General features: G+C 41.1%; 2 protein-coding genes across 3 annotated transcripts in view; both read right to left on the reverse strand.

Annotated features, from left to right (window-relative positions):
* Positions 1–12,834, reverse strand: part of tnip1 (TNFAIP3 interacting protein 1) — a 31,395-nt gene extending 18,561 nt beyond the window's left edge. Inside the window, 2 exon segments of the mRNA XM_080745830.1 lie at positions 1,121–1,304; positions 12,817–12,834. Coding sequence (XP_080601956.1) covers positions 1,121–1,268 — 148 coding nt within the window. The 5' untranslated portion in view covers positions 1,269–1,304; positions 12,817–12,834.
* Positions 12,835–14,417: 1,583 nt separating this feature from the next.
* The window catches only part of anxa6 (annexin A6), a 17,319-nt gene continuing 11,179 nt past the window's right edge, over positions 14,418–20,557 (reverse strand). Inside the window, exons 17-25 of one of the 2 annotated variants that reach the window (XM_080746010.1) lie at positions 19,657–19,770; positions 19,345–19,435; positions 18,116–18,195; positions 17,457–17,510; positions 17,240–17,333; positions 17,026–17,121; positions 16,763–16,821; positions 15,965–16,087; positions 14,418–15,039 (exon numbers count right to left, since the gene is read on the reverse strand). In XM_080746010.1, the coding sequence (XP_080602136.1) occupies positions 14,980–15,039; positions 15,965–16,087; positions 16,763–16,821; positions 17,026–17,121; positions 17,240–17,333; positions 17,457–17,510; positions 18,116–18,195; positions 19,345–19,435; positions 19,657–19,770 (771 nt within the window). In that variant the 3' untranslated portion in view covers positions 14,418–14,979. Of the gene's footprint in view, positions 15,040–15,949; positions 16,088–16,762; positions 16,822–17,025; positions 17,122–17,239; positions 17,334–17,456; positions 17,511–18,115; positions 18,196–19,344; positions 19,436–19,656; positions 19,771–20,557 lie in introns of both variants that reach the window. The other variant, XM_080746009.1, reaches the window with a different exon arrangement.

A 20,557-nucleotide genomic window follows, 5' to 3' on the forward strand; every position in this document is an offset into this window, starting at 1 on the left:
GCGTCACCGAAACCAGACAGTGTAAGCAGGTTAACCAGTAGTCCGATGAGAAGTCATCAAATAAGATATGGCGAAGAACAAGCTTCATGAGAACCTAGCTGTGCTGTAACTTGGTATTTATCGGGTGACTCATGAAAGGAAAGGAGCCATCAGACGTTCTTAGAACATTTACTTGAGGGAGGCTCCCTTGACATGGGCAACATCACAGCAGCACGATATCGGTAAACGGAATCAGGTGTCACTGCATTCCTCCTTTTGTGGCTCAAGACAATGGCATCCCTTCCCCTGCCTGCGCATGATGCATCTCCATTGGCCAAGAATTAAAAATGTATGGGGTGTCCACTTCAAGTTCACCCATTTTAAACGCAGCTCCATGAATCTACTAGATGACTTCTGAAGAATTTAGGACTCGCTAGAAAGGAAACCTGAAGCTTCCCGACATATATTTCACCATTTTGCACACATACAAATCATCCAGGTCAGGATGCGCTGTCAACACTATTGACCATGTATGCAAACAGCGGTGGTGCATTGTGAAGCAGGGAGCTAAATCGGCTGAGGTTTTGGACAAGGTTGACGCTCAGCCTAGGCTCGCGATGCAAAAGAGAGAGGGAGAGTGGGAGACCACTTGTGTCAAGCGCGTCTTCGCTGAAAGCACAGTGGTAGCGAGCGACGTGTGAATACAAAAATAAACACTTCTTTGGTATTTTCCCCCTTTTTTCCTGCATAGTATGCCTACTGCGTTTTATTTGTCTGTCATTCTATGTTAAATGCGCGTCTCCGCAGAAAGCACAGTGGAAGTGGGCGACTTGTATATTAAAAAAATAAACACTTCTTTGGTATTTTATGAGAATTTTGCTACAATCAAAAACTCTACCATGAAGGGGGCGTAGCCAAAAGCTCCCAAGCCGCGAGGGGGCGTCAACCTCGTCCAAAACCTCAGCCAGTTTAGCTACTCGCCATTGTGACAGCACCACCGCTGAAACTCCACCTACCTCGAGTGTGAGGTAAGAGCAAAATGGCTGCCACGTGTACAACAGTCAATGTCAGTGAGTCGAGCAGCTGGCACTTAACCTCAGTCCACAGCCATGATTTAACCATGCTGTTTTTAGGCACCTACCTAAGCTCTTTAGTCCCTTCATCCGCTCCCTTAGGATGCTGTTCTCCTCCAGTAGCTGTCGATAGCTGCTTCCCCCGCCGGCCTCTTCTCTGGCCTTCGCCTCACTCCCGCCTGGGTCATATATGCGGTACGGGCCTTTCCCTTCCATCGCCACTGCGTCACTCAAAAGGCATGCTGCTCTGAACTGAGAAGACACAACAACAGCTGTTTAAAAACAGTTACTGGACACTGTTAAAAAAACAAAAAAAAAACAAAAAAAAACAATGCATGGCCATTTGGCATTTGACCTTAACAGAAAACAAACACAACTGTGATAGCAGCAGGCCGTCGAAATAAGAGCATACTGCATGTTACATAATATCTTTGAAGTGTCACTCCTCGCACTTCACTATTTACAATGCAAAGGGTGATATTTGAATGGCACCATCACACGGGGACTTCTGCAAAAAAGCAATTAATGGAAGCGACTTGAATGCTGCACAGAATCACATTATAAAAGTATGAAAGATAAGCCATGAAAGCAATGAATTATCTCAAATGTCAAGCCAGTGATCATGCATCGTAAAGTCACATGTTTAAGCACTGAAGATGTATGAGGTGAATTCATCACTGCCAAGTTTTGACAACACTGGAACTCCACTGTAACATGGTCACTGAGAAATACACAGCGATGCAATGCTCCCATCACTGGCCATAATGACAGAGGTTTACGCTTCATGCACCAGCCAACCCGTATAAAGAGTTACTGTACCCCCTTGGATTCTTTTCGACCTCGTTTCCTCTCTTCGTTCATAATTCATTGAATGGTGAAGTCTAACGGTTCCAGTCAGCAAAGAGGATAAGGAGTAAGGACCAATTGACAGGTTAGTGGCAAAGATATCATGGTGAGCAAAGGATGGCAACTATCTCAGATACAGGACCCTTTAGTTGTTCGGTTCTCAAGGTGGGGACCGAGGTTTCATTTCACTATTATTTAACAGCTAGAAGTTCGCCAAAAGAAAGAATACATAAGAATGACTATTCCGATCACTCGCTCCACTCACTGTTATGGCCCTAGGTACAGTACAGTGTAGAACTCTGTACAAAATCTCATCCAACAACAAGAATGCTCTCTCTACCTAGCACAAAACCTTTTCAAGTTGGGGTCCCTGACATGGAAAATGTTTGAGAACCACTTTGCGTTGCTGTCTCTCCTCCTGTGGATACCTGCCCTAATACAGGGCCCATTGATCATAATACAGTAGGAGTAGGTTGTGTTGTCTCTCGCAAAGTATACCCACACAACCAGCTGGTCCTGTATCAGGGCTAGATGGCAACAAAAGGAACATCAGCATCCCTCCCTCTCTCTCTCTCTCTCCCTCCCTCCCTCCCTAGTACTATTTAAAGCAGCATCCATACAGTTGCCATGCAAGCCTCCTAGCTTCCAACTGACAACATCTGGCAAATGTGAGCCAACGTTCATGTTAGCTACATTGGGAATCTTGGGTAAGACACCATCCTGGGAAATGTAGTAAGTAAAAAAGAAGGAAAAAAAAGAAAAAACAACAACAGAGGATAGCTGTAGGTCTAACAAACAGTCACACACACACAACCATCGGGCTGGCAAATAAACAAGTGTCTCTGCTACAATACAGGCTAGCCAGTGGTGGCTAATGACGGCTAATATTAGTTTTCGCTGTTGTCATGCAAATAGCTTAGCAACAGCGTTAGCTGGCTGCTGTTCAGCTAACGCTACACAATGCGTGGGGGACAGGACAGCAGTCCCCACGTCAGTCACGCGGCCGCTTCATTTCGAGCGAATATGTCTGAGTTTTAAAAGGACAAACCGTAGAACAAAGAGGTGTCTCCTGCTTTTTGCCCAGCTACCTTTCAGCCTGAGTGGCCTCTCTTCTTCTTCTGCCCAGACAGCGTATTGCGGAAGTGGTTCTACGATGCTGTGTAACCCAAGGAGTACATGGAAGAAGGGGAAGTCCGCTTGGTCACGTTCGAGAGCTTCAGGTTTTGACGTCTACTCTATACACAGTCTGGTTTCCAAGCACTGGGTCGGGACCTATGGTCGGGGATTTTTATGGGTCCCTTAATTTTTGGTTTCCTACAAATTGATTTTTATTTTTTATTATTTCAAAACATTTTCAGAAAAGCAAAAAGTGTCATGAAGAAAAAAGCCAATGATTTATCTAAGTAATTTCATAAATAAATCAATAGAATAAAAATCTATAAAGAAATTCTAGCCGCAAATTGCAACACTAGATTTCTTTATTCACGATATTCCTGGCCCCGCCCCCGGCTTCCTGTTCATATCCTGAAAGAAAATAAAAAACATCATTTGGTTTCCTGTGTCCTTGCATTAAAGTGTCAGTAGAGGCACTCTGGGCTCTTGGCTCTGAATGAACCGGTGTTGCCATGTCTGCTTATAATAAGCAATTGGTGTCGTTGTTTATTGGGCTTACTTTCTAATATTTTTTAAACCAGTGGTTCCCAAATCTTTTCATATCAAGGACCCCAGATTAACAGATTTGTCCACAGTCGCAAACCCCCATCTGAAAATATGTGGTGCCAGGGACCGCCACACAGATTTGTGTTGTTAAAATGTTTCAAAAATATTCAAATTATTTTCGTTTTTTCTTTCCTCTATATTTTTTAAATATCAAATATACAAGCTCACAATGTGTCACAATGTGACACATTGTGAGCTTGCTGATCTGCTATTTTCAAATGTAAATGTAAAGTAGTAAAACTGAACCTAGTTAATTCTATTGGGCTTATTATTCATAGACCTGGCCGCTTGTCTCTGGCAATATCTGGCAACAGACAATTCCCTGTCACTTCCTTGGGATCTCTTGTTCTTCGACTTGGGAGGAAGTGAAAAGATGTTTAAAAATGCTCCAGCGCCCTCTGTAAAAGGAAAATGGCAGCCTCCATAGAATGGCCAGGAATATCGTGAATACTCGGATGAATCTAGGGTTGCAATACCACCCATAGGGATTGAATGCATGAAAACAGTTTTTTGCTAACTGATTGTATTAAACGACTTCAAACTCACCAATATTGTGGCTCTATGGAAAGCTTGGAATTTACTCTTGCTAACTGCAAAGTGTTTGTTTCTGAAAAATCCACCGAAGAATTGTTATGATTTATTTTCTGTCAATAAAATCCGAGCAGCCATGTTTTTTTTTCTAAGTCTTGAACTTAGGAAGCGCTCGTCTTCTATAACACCACGTCCCGCTGCCTCCTGCATTAGGCTATGTGACAGAACCAGCTGGTACACAGGACTGCTGAGTGACTTCCCACGAGCGCTTCCAAACTCCAGCACTTAGAAAAAATAATCACCCGAACTGAATTTCTTGACAGAAAATAAATCATAACAATTCTTCGGTGGATTTTTCAGAAACCAACACTTTGCAGTTAGCAAGAGTAAATTCCAAGCTTTCCATAGAGCCACAATATTGGTGAGTTTGAAGTCGTTTAATACAATCAGTTAGCAAAAAACTGTTTTCATGCATTGAATCCCTATGGGTGGTATTGCAACCCTAGATTCATCCGAGTATAAAGAAATCTAGTGTTGCAATTTGCGGCTAAAGAAATTCCATAAATTAGAAAAAAAAATGTTTAAGAAATAGTGAAAATATGGATGGATGGATGGATGAATGGATGGACACTGCTCTAATAAACTCTAGAGTAGAGGCTATAATTGTATTGAGTAGGTACATTTCTGACTGGGTGGGCACTGGACAGTATGGGCTCAATATTTGTGACATCCTATCAATCACTGTCAACAACTGTCACCTGCTGGTGCTGTCACTTTATATTGCTCTCATAGGGATTATCATTATTTTGTCTCTTGCGCCACCTCCTGATATCAAAAAGTAATAGCAATTTTGTATGCAATTTAACCATTCACATTTTCCAGTTCAGTTTAAATGAATCATGATAAGATGAATGAAAAGGATGGGTGCTCATTGACAATAAGGAGCCAGGGAGGGAGCACTGCTTTCTTTAGTTGCTTCCCATGAGTCATGAGTCTCATGACATGATGACAGCCCTCCCTGGTCGGCTCCACACAGGGGCTCAGTGACAATGACAACTATGCAACACCAACAGTGCTGCAGTTCCAAATTCTGGGCCCTGGGTACTTTAACTATTGAAAAATAGCCGCGCTGCAACCTTGTAGATCTGCTATTCTGGAAAAATCGTGAACATTTGAGCAAGTCTTTGAATATTTCAAATCCTTCTAAGAAACCTATGTTTCTATGTCAGTGGTGCTCAAACATTTTCATGTGAAGGAAGGACCCCAAAATGTATGTGGCCACTGACCCGATCTCAAGCAGAGTTCCAGCCTCCAGGGACCCGTGGGGTGGCTCAAAGTAGCTGACAGAGTACAGCATCTTGCAATGGGCCTGGTGTACAAGATACACTACACCTCCAAGATACCCATGTACCTGACAAACTACTTCCTAAAGGTCAAGGATGTTTGTTCATGATCACAACACCAGAGGCAGCTCCACTAATCATCATCAACGTAGATTTAACACTAAACAAGGCTCTAATTCGTTTCCTGCTCCAACATGTGGAACGCCCTTCCACAAGCCTTAAAGGAGAGCAAATCCCTAGCCTCCTTCAAAATTGGTATGAAGATGTCACCTTCAGGTGCAGTACATGTATCTCCTCCCTGTTTTAACATGGGTGGATGTCTAGCTGAGCTAGGCTAAAGCCCCCCTGCCCCCCCCCCCCCCCCTTTTTTTTCTGCCTTTGTATTTGATGTTATGCTTTTTCTGCTTTTGAATTTGGGAAAATGTCATCCTAGATAAAGTACAACTATGTTCTATCCGTCTGTCTTTCAATGTTATATGAGATACATAAAGTGCGGTTCCTGTGGAAATAAGCCGTAGGCTTTTAGAATCTCCTTTAAGTTGACCTTGTACCAGTGAGCTAAAATAATTAAGGCCCCTCGACCTTGGGCCCTAGTAACTCAGTCCCACTTTTCCCCCCTTGTGACGCCCCTGCCACTCACTCCTCTGTCTCGATCAGGACAACGTGTATTATTGTCTAACGTGTCTTTATTGTCTATTGTCTTTTTTGTTTGCTGGACCCATTACTTCAATGCATTCCCTCAACCTGAATCTAACTCAAGCTCATTTACCTCCCCCCCGGTCAGTGTTGTTACCCCTCCTTCTTCAATACTCCTGGCTGTAACCTGGGAAATTCCACCTCTGGATCCCATGGCCCGGAAGGACGCACCGCCGCGTTGTGTGATTCGCTAAAATTGGCTGTCGGGGCGTTTCATACAAGATACAATAATATGTAATCAATAATTTATTACCACCATACACATTTAATACTGGTATTTCTGAGTAATGTAATCTGATAACACTTGTCTTTTAGATCTGTTTAACATTATTTTTTGTTTTCTTTAGTTTTAACAGACCTGCACTAGTACTTTAACTGCAACCTTTTTTGTAATGACCAACGTTTGTATTACCACATTTGCCTTTATATATGTAACTCATACATTTATTTTATATTGAATGTGAAGGTGATTCACCGATTAACCAACTAGCAAATCACATTGCGACCGTCCCAGTAGACTATGGGATCTTGACTTCCCCTCACTAAACCTTTGATGTAAACAGCACTGATTGAAAGCCAGACGGGCCAATGGCTGAACAGCGTGTCCTTATGCCATGCATTAACAACAGTATGTAAACACTGGAGCAAACTCAAACTAGAGTTACTATATTAATCATGTCTCTTCACACCACTATTAACCAATGTGCACACTTACTCGAAATAGCTAGAACATTCATTGTCATACTAGCCTACCTTATATCACTTGTTAAAGATACTCCAGATGGCCCCCAAGTCATCTGCATGGAGTCACCTGTGTCACCAATCTCACCAGGCCTGTCCACTTTGATCCCATTCTACCCAAATAGCTCTTTGAAAAAGTAGGCCTACATAACTTGACAACATAAATAATGATGTGTTTTGACTGAGTTGACAATTAAGAACTGATTGCATGCCACAGCTAGACATGGGGGGTTCAGCTGAATCATTACTGAAATCAACAGTGAAAACTTGTGGGGATTAGAATGACATAATATACGTCCATAATTGCGACCATAGGTCGCAAATTAGTAGCCTATGTAAACGGTCACAGCTTGTCCGTAAATATCTCTGTCTGTCTGTCACGCCTGCGTTCTATGGGTTTGTCGCTCTGACATCATGCTCTGATGTCACTGTGATGTCAGGGTTCCAACCACTCTTAACAGAATCGGTTTGCCAAAGTTGCCGCTCTGACATTACGCTCTGGCTTCACTGTGATGTCACACTAACAGAATCCCTTTTATGCCCATATATGGAGTTCCCTGATATCATCAATATTATGCCCATAACAGGACTTCATATGGGAATGCCCATATATGGAGGCCACATCGGCCACATACCACACTAACAACATCCATATGGCCAAGACAGCCCTATGGGCATAAAAGGGTATGATGTCAGATGTCATAGACGTCATAGGACTTTCACATAACGAATAAATGAGTAAGCATGTTTGGGATCTCACAGCATCTCCATGTACAGTACATGAATCTCCATATATGGGTACCAGCACCAGGGGTCTCCATAGGCTATGGGTAACTGGTCCGATATACGTACATCACTGGCCAGATGGCCAAGAATTGGTCGCATGTCGCCCTGAGGCGCTTTGGATTAAAAGCGTCTGCTAAATGCCTAAACTGTAAACTGTAGGCGTCTTACTTCATTGTGTTCCCGTTCTAAATTGTTCATCTGTCTCATTTCCTGCTCATGCAGGTACCTTCTTAATATTAAGCTACACAGCTCAGGTCACTCCAAGGTTTATAACTAACGAAAAAAACATCACAAGGATGCAACTGGGACATATCATCAATGATGTAACCTGAGGTCGACGGGTGTTTCGGGTCTAGCAACATCATACACCCTCCCAACAGGTGACCCAGCCGAGGTGATCAAGTCCCCACTTACATCTCAGTAGCTACCCACAATCAGTCCTATTAGGGGAAGATAGGGCCACTCACTCAATCCGCTGCTCCGGAACTACTCTGCTGGGACTGGGAGGTAAACCAATCCGGAGAGTGGAAGGACTAGGCTCTGTGTGTTGACTCCTGGCCGGGCCCCTGCTCTCACCAAGCAAAGGACCTGTGTGTTGCACCAGACTCCCGATCCAAACATTTCATTCAGCTGCTGCAGGTTGTTGGGCCGCAGGTGGTTGGGCCGCGGTAGTACTGCAAACTCCACTTGGGCAAAGGTGGTGCTGTAGGCTCTGCGTGCGGCTTGAATGGCCCTCCTAAAGGCCTCCACATGGATTTGTTGGACACAGGCTGGGGAACTAATCCATGCTGCTCCCGGGTGCCGTCTACATTCCAGCTGTCAACCGACTCTCCGGTGGTCACCAAACTATTCCTGGTTGTCACGTAGTCTATTCCTATGAGTCACTATAAATAGAATAACTAACGAAAAAAAAACATTAAAGGATGCAACTGGGACGTATGCCGGGTATAAATCTGGGTGACAACAGTAAATCTTTAATTAATTCAGCAGCTCCTTCATTGTGGGTTTCTACCAATGTTGGCCACAATACAGTTCTATCTTAAATTGTTGGAAGTGCTCTGCTATTGATAATTTGATCATGCCTTATTCACCTCACTGTTCGCTTGCTACAAGAAATCTTTATCAATATAGAGATGATAAAATTTGATTTACAAAAATGAATACCCTCCAGAGTTGCAGAAATGTCATTGTGAAGTTACCACAGAATGAAAAGCACGCTAATGTTACTTAGGAACACTAGTACTAAGTACTTTTGCTGGAATCCATGTCAGGTCAGAAGCAATTGCCGCCTGCACTGATTATGACAGGTTGATTGTGCTAGTAATTATCCAATTGGAAAATCCCCAGAAATACCACACCTTTATTTCTTAAATGCAAAAAGACAGAGGAGAGCACACCGTAAATCATTCACTGAAAATACAGAACTTCTGTTCACATGTTTCACATGTTCACACACACACACGCACACACACACGCACACACACACACACGCACACACACACACACACGCACACACGCACACGCACGCACACACACACACACACACACACACACACACACACACACACACACACACACACACACACACACACACACACTCAACTATGACATATCACCTAATTTCCGCTAGTGAGGGCCTCTATCCCCTGCATACTATACAAGGCTATTTCCATGAGAACATGTCCAGCCAGAAGCTCATGGCTACTGGAGCGATCAGATTGTTACAATTTATTCATGAGCAGTGTTTTATCGGACAGGCACAGAAAACAGTGTCTTATCCAACTCACATTCTCTAGTCTACACAGTGTTCCATGCTCCACACATAGTTCCAGCTAGAACCTCTTAGGCTAGTAGGCTGAACATTATATACATGAATTCTACATGAATTCTATGTCCATTAAGATTCTCAGTAGTGACAGGTAAAAATGAAGGCATGGGAGTTGTGCAGTGTGTCACCTCACACTAACAGGTGTACTTTAGGATGTTGGTCATGGGTTGTGCAACTTAGGTAGAGCCCCCACACCAAAGACGGTAAAAGATATGCCACAATTGTAAGGTTTGTACAGTATGTGCAAACTGTCACATGAAAGCAGTGGTGTAAAGGAACTAGTACATTTACTCCATACTTATTTGAGGTATTATTACTTTACTGGAGTATTTCTAATTTTCTGTACTACTCCATTACATCGAGAGGCATTCTCTTACAGAATTGCGGAGGAAAATATTGCACTTTTACCCAACTACAATTATTTGAAAACTTTACTTTGTAAATTTTGATTATTATTAAACATGCATTAACCACTTCATCCTAATACTTTGGCTATTTGAAAATAGCTGATCTAAAAGCTCACAACGTTGTGAGCTTTATTTTCAGAAGATTTTTATACATTTTATACATTTGAAAACTTGTGAAATGGGACATTCTGCATTTCTACTTTAGGTACTTCAAGTACATTTTGATGCCAATACTTTTGTACATTTACTCTCAAGTACATTTTGAATCCCAGACTTTTACTTGTGACAGAGTATTTCTACATTGCAGGTACTTTTACTTAAGTCAATTTTACTTTTTCCACAACTGCATGAACGTGCATGTGAAGATTTTACCATCTGAACATTAAAGCATATACCGTAGGTCCGATCACTGGACCAGGGCGGAGCCCTACAATGAATTGTTTCTTATTCTACTCACAATTTTCCAGTGCTCAAAAAGTTGTGAAACTTTGCACATGAATCAGAAGTGGGACATGCGTGTCACAAAATGGCTCAATAGGCTAAAAGATTTCAAAGATGAGGCTCAACATTACTGTTTCACCTACAAATTTAGTACACATGTGGATCATGTCAAGATCTACAAAAAATCCCAAGGCCATTACAGTAAGCCCTAAGTCAGCCATTTTGAATTAATTGTGACAATGTTAGCTGGTCTTTCTTAGCTGATGGTTGGGTTAAAGTTCCATGGTTTTGAATAACACATCCCTGTACCCTAATTTAGAACAACTAGCCTAGTTTAAAAAATAAATAAGAAAGGGAGGGGTGCCAAAGGCCTAGTGGTTAAGCTGCATACCACATACGTAAGCTCTATTGCAGCCCGACAGCGAGTTGTGAGTTCAATTTCTGAACCCGATGGCCTTCACTGCATGTCTCTGTCTCTCTCTTCCCGTTTCCTGTCAAATTCTGCTGTACTATCTGAATAAAAAAATATATATATAAAAAAAGAAGAAACGTAATAAGAGACTGCCTCGTGAAACTACTGGAGCATTCAAACTTATTGTCAACAATAACAAAAGCTATAAAGGAAATAAAATAAATTAATGTAATGTCAAAATCTAGAGTATAAATGCCCTTTGACCTAAGGGTGGCACTAGAGGTGAGGCCATGGGGAGCATGGATGTAGCCTACTTGGCAAGCTTCAATCTGGCCATTTGAGATTTTGAAATATCTTATAGCCTATGCAGGTAGAAATGTTTGCCTAAGGGAGGCGCTACAGGAAAGGCCATTGGGTCACCAAAATCAGGGAATATTCTTTGGGGGTCGTAACCGTAGGTCTATCCTGTGCTGCTTCACAATAAAGATACTTGAAACAAATTCCACGACAATCCAGCCAGTACTTTTCAAGATATCTTGAAGTGAAATGTGTAATGGAAAATGTGACCTAATGGTGGTGATAGAGGAAAGGCCATGGAGTCACCAAAATCAATCAAGTGGCTTCCTCTGGGGAGCATCAAGGTGCCGCACACTTCCATCATAGCAATAGCAAAAATAAAGAAAGAAAAGGGAAATAGATCTATATATTAATTGTTCATCATTGTTTATATTCTATGTAGGCTATATTGTTTTGCTATCAGGCTACTTTATTCTGACTTTGTGTGTGTAATAATATATATTAGTTATTTAAATGTTATTACTGCTATAAATGTTTTTATTCCATTCACAATGTTGAAGTAATTACAAGAATGTCATTGTCTGCAATGTTGCAACAGCTGTATTGTAGTCCATGACAGTCAAAGTGTATACCTTGAAAACCCTCAAACATTGAAATGACAATGCAAATATCTGTGTCTGCCTAGCTACGCTTGCCACACCTTTCACTCTCTAAAAAATGGCCAAACATAAAAAAAGTATAGATTATGCCACTAATGGGTTCGTCCTGCACCTCCAATTTAACATCACTTATGCTCTCTGACAAACACGATTCTAATAATGATCATCATCCTGCTATGATATGCTGAATTTAGTTTGGTTAATCTGCATAGCAGACAGACATTGAAAATAATTTGTAATGTCACTCATCATGTGGGTGGGCAAGAGTTTCCTTTCCTTTGCGTCTCTATCTTATAGATTATTCTCAGAGCATAATTCAAGGCCTCATTATTAGATGCCAAGAGGAAAGTGAGGCAGAGACAGACATGTGAACTCAACTAGATCTATATGATTATTATTATTACCCTTATTATAATTATAATAATAATTATTATTATTACCCCTATTATTAAAATATTCAAAAGTAGAGATACAACCCTGTGGATGTCAAAACAACTGTAGCTTTAATCGACATCTCAAAACAATGACATCAGTTATTCCTTTAAATTTCTCTCAGATCTATCATTCAATTGGGTTGAGCTTTAATAATTTATCCTTTTGTTACTGCATGAATATAATACGAACTAATCAAATTGCTTTCTAACAATGAGAAAATTGGACAGGGGGTTTCTCCAAAGTGGTCTTACTTTAAGTAACATTATTATAAATGTGAATTTCAACAAATGTTTTAGACTCAAAAACATGATTAAAATTCACTAATAAATATAGCATTGAAAGAATTAAATATAATTAGATACAATTATAGCAGTAGTTATATTCTCTTACAGAATTGCAGAGAAAAAAAGAGAATAAATAAAATTGCAATAATAATTACAATGGATATACTCTGTTGAATTTGCCATCCATCCATAGACAGCAAAGATAAGGATGACAACCATTTGAATGAAAACATGCAATCCTTTCAGTTCACCGACAAAACCGAATAAACCCAACAAATATTGACAAATAAAATATTCTCTCTATTTCTCATGTGATGAAATAAACAAGCATAAACTCACCCACACATTCTGCGTGTGTCGGAAAGGCACTTTTTAAGGAAACTGGTGAATGGGGGGAAGCAATTTCACAGTGAGACTTGGGGAATTTCCACATAGCCCAGTCAACAGAACCTGGTATGTGTCCAATGGCCTGCTGCCTTTAGAGAGTGAGAAACATTCAAGCCCATTTATTTCCTCTTTGTTTACAAACACGCAGAACACAATGATTTAAATGCACATGTTCTATGCACCACAGCAAAGTAATATGAACACTGCAATCAATCGAACAGTGAGCAGTGCAGCAAATGCAGATGAAAGGTGTGTGGGTGACTCCTGCAGATATACTGACTAGTACAGTAGAGAGAACCTAATTATCATTCATTTGACCAAGATGGGTCCAAAAATCTGTCAAAAGCCACCCTTTTGCACAACATCTTAAAAATATGTAAATCACAACATTTGGTTTATCCTGTATAAAATGCTGCAGTAGTCCTAGTAACAAAGTATAAAGTTTCACAGCTGTCAAAAGGGAAATTCACCAAAAACGTATATTTTGACAGGGTCTGCAATATAACTAGTATGTGCTATTGAATTTGATCTCTTAATCTCAGATAATTAACATCAAATGGAGCAATTTGAGGTTGTGCTCTGCCACTAAAACGTTTGACTGCTGCCTGCAGAGTGTATTTTGTTGCCTTGGATGTTAGCCCACTGAAGGGGATTTCCTCGCCTCAGACATCTTTTTTCTCCTTTCCTCTTTTAACTCAAAGATGGCTTGCTGACAACAGCTGCACTCGAACATACCATGCTATGCACCGAACTGACGCAGAGGCTCCAACAGAGAATGTGTTTTACTCCACTACCAGTTGACAGCTGTGTTGTGTCATGGTGCCTAACCAAGTGTACACATTATACTGTAACCAGGTTGCATGAAATGAGGAACACATTAGCTGTGTGCAAATATAATATACAATGTATTCTTTAATCAAGTATCTGATATAACAGAAAGCTGCATACTTATCTAAGCAACAAATAAGCACAGCTTCTTTTAGAATTAAATTAAATTCTGTTTATTCATTTGTTGTGTTGTTCTGGATAATGAAATTGGTCGTGGATTGACATCGTACTTCGATAGACAAAGCAATATAGCTGCACCAGTCATGGAGAACCTTACATGTCTTAATTAAGATCATCATGAGTATATAACTGCCATAAAATATCATCAAACAGTTTTAGTATAGCCTCAGACCACAGCAGAACACTGCAGACTGAGCTATTAAAAGCCTGTACAGTTTCATACTGTCCACTGTTTGTTCAGTAGGCAGTGAATTAGAGTGGGGAGTTTCCTGATGTTCAATCTCCCAGTTCTTTCTGCTCTTCCCAGTGGCATGGCCAATATCAACAGAGTTAATCATTGAACTGGCCCTACCAGCTCTCCACATGAACCACTGGTCCCCTCCCACAGCCCAAACTGTACAAAAAAAAGAACTCGAACTATAACCACTCAGTAACTGTGAATCTTAATATATCATTCAAGAAATGGCTTAAAATACTTTTCAATGGCACACCAAAAAGAAAAAGACAGCAATGACATGGATTTGGATTAATTTAATTCAGGTAGATATCATGATATCAGGTGATATCATAAAAGTATACATTCGTCACTGGACAGACTTCAATCTGTATGTACACCTCAGTCACAAGTTAGAAGATTGGAACAGGTTTAGTTAGACCTGTAGCCAAGCATTGCAGATTACATTTACCATCATTATACAATTTTGGTTTTCATTAAAAAACTGAAAAGAAAAAACTAAACAACGAATAAAAGATTTCCTGACTGACAAGAAAACACGAGCATGACAGCAGACAATTTGTTTGGAAGGCTGTAGGTCTGTAGGTCACTTGGTTTGGCATGAGAGTGGCAGCAGTTAGGGACAAACAACAAATTAACTGACGATTCTCCTCCACAATACACAGTCGTCTGGTAGCTTGTGAGTCGGTACACAGGTCAGTGTACCAGGGCTGAGTGGCGTTTATGCCATTCTTATACTTGGTTGTGTGCTGTGTGCACCTTGAATAGCTGATGTACAAGCTCACAACATGTTGCAGTGTGGTGTGTTGTGACCTTGTACATCTGCTATTTACATTGCAAGACACCAGCATGAACTAAGTATAAATCAGGCTTTAGTCCTCTCCTCCACAGAGCAACAGCAGGGTTTTGCGGTAATCTCCTGAGGTATCACCCTAGGGACAAAATACAACTTTTTAAGAAACAAAATTGGGCAGAAATAAAACATAAAACATAAATGAAAGGAGAATTCCTGTTTTTTCATTACTATGGCCCTGTCGCCTGAGTGACACTGAAATGTATGTTTGGGTCATCTGTTATTTCCACACAAAAGGAAATGGAAGTCAAACTCATACCAGGTAGAGAAATACCATTAAAAGAGGAATAGATGGTTATTTATAAAACAGGAATTGTCCTTTACTTCGGGACTTTACTGAACATTGAACAACATGCACGCACATGAACACTGAACAATTATATGACGACATCAGATGTCTGAAGCTTTTAGACATTATTCCTTTGCTGTGGGAAACTGTGACTGTAGTGTGACACAACCAATACATGCTGGAAACAGTCAGAAACTCATTTAACAAACACAAGGTTAGTTACATTTAGGAGGAAAATAAGTGGAAATAAATAAATGAAATTTGAAACATAAAAAGCGTAACTTTATAATTTGCTGCGAAACTATTCTGACACTGGCAGACCAATACGACTACCCTAAATAACAGTTAACCCTAAATGACATTATAGTTCTTCTGGGTGATTTAAGCGCTAAGTAAATATGGAGCTGCAACTGGGTTCTTCCTGTCTGTTCTCGGTTGCTAACCAATCACACACAGGTATACACACAGAGGAAGTCGAGCACGCAGGGGGAAATTCCTAAACAGCTGTGAAACAGCCACAGACCTAATAGTCCACCACAGGAAGATATACAGCATCACGCCCCACCACCTCACTAGAAGGATGTGTTTCATCCCCCCAGAGAGGACAAAACTTCCTCTATACAGATCAGGACACACAGAAAGCTCACACGTAGACACTACAAACAGAGAGGGTTAATAGACAAGAAATATTTGAACTTACAACCATGGTTTCTACCTGGATGAATTCATGGAGGGAGGCATCCTGCGCGTCCTTGAACTCTTTGCGAATATTGAAAAGGTCTACCTCACTGCGGGACACCATGATCCGAATGAGCGCCCGGTCGTCCGTGCCGAGGCCCTGAGGAGGAGATGAGCTTGTTTATTCACATCTTAAACCACATTTCAACCTACTGTATTTCCCGTAACTCTAACCCATTTTTCACAATTGAAAACAATAGCAAATCTACAAGCTCACAATGTGTCCAAATGCAATACGTTGTGAGCTTGTAGATCATCTATTTTCACTCTAGAGGGTATGGCGTGACACCCGGAAGTTATGCAGGAACGCCTACTGAGTGGCAAAAAAATACTTTCTGGCCTTGACAGCCCATACACCCAAACAGAAAAGTCCTATCTGATTGCATTAAACAAAGTTAAACAATGTTAAACTCACTTTGCCACTCGATCTGCCACTCGATTTGCCATTCAATTTATGCATGCACATACAGTACGAGTCCCCTCTATTCTTGCAAGACACCATCGCACAACAAAGTATGAAATATAGGGCTTAAGTGGTTAATAGTAAGTGGTACAGCTACAATTCAAGAAATCACAGAAATACAACACAAAGCATGCATACACAGAATGAAAGCGCGACCGGGGATATTCCATGTGCACTGACAATATGACCCTTTGAGTAGCTTAAAGCTGGCATCTACAGACCCTGAATGTGGCTGGCATTCCTTAAGGCCTGGTGTTAAAAATAGACAAAGGCATCATCTGCTTGAAAAGGAGCACGCACACATAGATTTACCTTCATGGCTTTGTACAAGCGGTCTGCAAAATAGCCCGGCTGGTTCTTTACACTACGGACTGCAAAGGAAATGGATAAATACATGTCTGAGGATGAGCCATACTATAATTGACAGTAATTGTCATGGTACATCACTTAGGGGAAACATTTGATTGAGTATTTTAGTAGACAAAAGTGGAGAACATTACAAGTATAGTCAATACATTAAAGAATGTAGTACAGTACAAGTACGGTTAAGCACGCCTCGCAGATCTGCTAATTACCAATTCCAAGGAAGGCATTCTTTACGTCTCCTGACATGTCCTTCTTGATTATCTGCTCAATGTCCTTATTGGAGGCTCGTACAAATTCTGTAAACACTGTAAAGGAGAGAGGGCCTCATAATCACAGATCAGACTCATTTTGTTAAATTATTAATCATTTTGATTGCACACAGTTAATTTGTCCCTTTGATTGATTTGTCTTCTTGGCACTTACCCCTCCTGAGATGAGGGAAGCTCCTGGTACACAGAATGCTCATAAACTTGACTTCCATTTCATCAGAGTCTGCATTGCACGCATCTGCAAGTTCCTGTGGAGTTCAATGAAAGAACAATGTCAACAACCATTGCAGCTTTAATATCTACCGGTATTCAGTATTTTATTTTATTTTTTAAGATAATGAAACAGTGAATATTCTGCACTCTAAAGTCACCTGAGCGTCCATATCAGCACGTTCAGTGTCTACTGGCCCCTCCTCTCGTGCACCCTGAACAGAGTAAAACAACTTTGGTTATGAACAGGGTACAATTTGTAAGAATGCTGATATACAGCCTAACCTGTTGTGGTGTGACTCATTGGTAGCTTTTAGTTCTTTTTTAAATAAATTCATGTGAACAGTTTTGACAAAAAATAATAAATATTTTACTAAACTGATAAATTGGGATATTATCAAACGTAAGTAATAACAAACCAGAAGCAGGGATAAAACATATCCCCACTGTGATAACAATAATTGACCAGAGGGGCCTATCAAAAGCAGAGGCATGGATTACCCCCCAACCCCTCGATTTCGAGGGGTCCCGAAGCAAGACACTTGAGCAGCAATCAGCTGGGTGAAGCTGACAATTAAATGTCCCCTGCAGGATCAAATAGGTCTAATTATTTGTTATTATTACCTGCAGCAAATCAATCCCCGGTTATGAACGCAACCGCATCTTAATTTTGTTCTCTACATTACAGTAAATAGTCCATGCTAAAAGTAACAGCTATTTCCTGTACTGCAGCACCTGATTGCAACCAGTGAGTGGTTTACTGGAAACCAAAAAACAAGTTAGTTAACATAAGTTCTCACTCCACAAAAGGAAGTTTTACCTGAGCCAGAGAAACAAGGATCCGACAGAAAAGTCCTGAAGTGTCTGAATGAATGGCTTCCTCCATAGTCTTTTTATAGCCTACAAAACAAAAGTCCACGATGATTTGTACTGCACATAACATAATAATTATTAAAGGACCATACATATTTTTGCAGCTTTTTTATCCTCTTTTTTTTACATGATTTTTCAGCTGTTTACAAAAATTACAAAGCAGAAGAAGTAAAATAAAACAAAAGAAAAGCACAAATCAAGAAGCTTAAAAATAGCTTTCACTACCATTCATTTGTTCGATTTTCAAGGAAACCATTGGATTCCATTCAGTTCAACATGTTATGAAAGTGTATGAATGTCAACATGCAGAGATTTGAAACTTGCTTGACATTGTAATTCACCATGATAAATATCATTGCGTGGTTATACAGTATTTTGCTTAGGTTATTGTTGCATTTTAGATTGATTCAAGATTCCTAGCTGAAAATACGCCATTGTCAACGCAGGGAATGTTCCCTTTTTAATCAACGAAGGGTGCTCCATTGCCGACGTTGCGCCAAACCTCAAAATTCGCCCTGGTTAATTTGTTGACGCCGTCCGCAATGCCCGATGGCTGCAGTGGAGCTTTGACGTAACAGGGAGATGTTTATGGCCGAAACAGTGAATAGATAATGACATGCATATACTTTATTGATAGGTATGGGCCTACAGTAGACTGACAGGAAATGGGGAGAGAGATAGGGGGTGACACGCAGCAAAGGTCGTCTGGAACAGGGGATTACCACTTACCAGCCTATAGGTGCCCAGGCGGCTATGTCAGCCATCCGGGCCAATGACATGTATTTATGTCCATGATCAGTATGATCCTTAAGTAACAGAATAAACTAGAACTGCACTCTTTCAAGGTGCCAACTTGCGCCTTTTGAACAAGTAGGGCATGTACCGGTATGACCTACTTGTGTGGCAGCAGAGCGCGCCATGAGGTGCACTCACCACTGGCCTCACCACTGGCGATGCTAGTGACATCACCACATGCATCACCAGGAATGCTAGTCCCTCATTGGCTGTTAATGATGATGTTGCCAGAAATGCTGGTCCCTGATTGGGCTACGGGCTTAAACAAAGAAGGACACCGACATACTGTGCATACCCAGCCAATCGCAGTACTTGTGCGCAGTACTTCTGGCGCAGGTAAAGACCACTGGTGGTATCACAGAGGAATTGAAAAGTACTCACCAATCTCATATGCAGCGTTCATGGCTTGAATCTGTTCATTGCTCCTGGTGACCAGGATCTCAATCAGGGAGTGTTCATCTGTACCGGCCCCCTGTCACAACACCAGAGTTTTACAACACAACACAAGCCAGTGCACTGGAAGGCAGATCACCGAAAGTGTGTCTGTTGGGTCTCTATATAAGAGGTTTATTGTTGTCAGATGCTAATTATAGCATAGTATATGTATACAATAGGAGGGTGCCCTGGTATCTTGATCATGAAGTTTCTTGGTCATGAAGTGGCTTTGTTAAATCATTATGTTGTTGTTTTTACCTCCATTGCTTTCCTCATCATTTTGGCATCAAACTCCGCTGGGTTCAACATCAGACCAATGATAAGTCGCTCCAGGTTCTTTGACAGCTCAGACTTCAGGTCCTTCATCAGGTCCTATGAGGATAAATCAAAACAATTGTTTAAAGCTGTACTGTGGAAGCTGCTCAACTAATGGTCAGTAGCGGTATTGCTTTTTTCGGCCGGAGTCGCCGCGGACCACCGGAACGGGGGTCCGCGGACCACCGCGGCCGTCACGAGCACCTCTGCCTTGCCGATATGCATCCGTAGAGCCGTCTCCCGTCATTTTTAGACCAGGATTGAGGGAGTAGCAAGCAAGATTCCTTCACCAATGTAAACACAGTTGCTGAGGGAAGCTACTTCCTTTAGAGACAGCAAGACTCGCTGTGATTGGCCGGTGGTGTATGATCTGCGCTGTGATTGGCCGGTAGTGTATCATGTGGGAGATGACATCATTTTGCCGGGAAATTCTCCCCCCCTCACAACTCATAGAAAACATATAAAGAGAAGGCTTCAGAAGCTGAAAATAACAGAGTGGGTGTTCTAAAACTTTAGCGATTTAACAGTTAGGACAATTTTAAGATTTGTTTTATAAAAAAAGTTACATGGTATAACTTTAAATATTGAAGAATTGGGCACATTATTTCCCCCAGTTTGTGTGTACTAATGTCGGGGCGGTAAAAGCTGCTCCGACATTTCACTTTGTGTGTTTTAGTACAAAATGTATTAGCCAAATGTATTAGTACGCTTGATTTTACGCATTTTTTAAATCATTTCAAATATAGATTTTGCTGGATAATGGACTATTCTATTTCTGCACCTCAGCATCCAGGTGCATATTATTGACATACGGTAAGCATCTACAGGTCAAAAGACCAATAAG

The sequence above is a fragment of the Nannobrachium achirus genome (genome assembly GCF_963921795.1).
Source record: "Nannobrachium achirus genome assembly, chromosome: 17".
Taxonomy (NCBI): Eukaryota; Metazoa; Chordata; class Actinopteri; order Myctophiformes; family Myctophidae; genus Nannobrachium; species Nannobrachium achirus.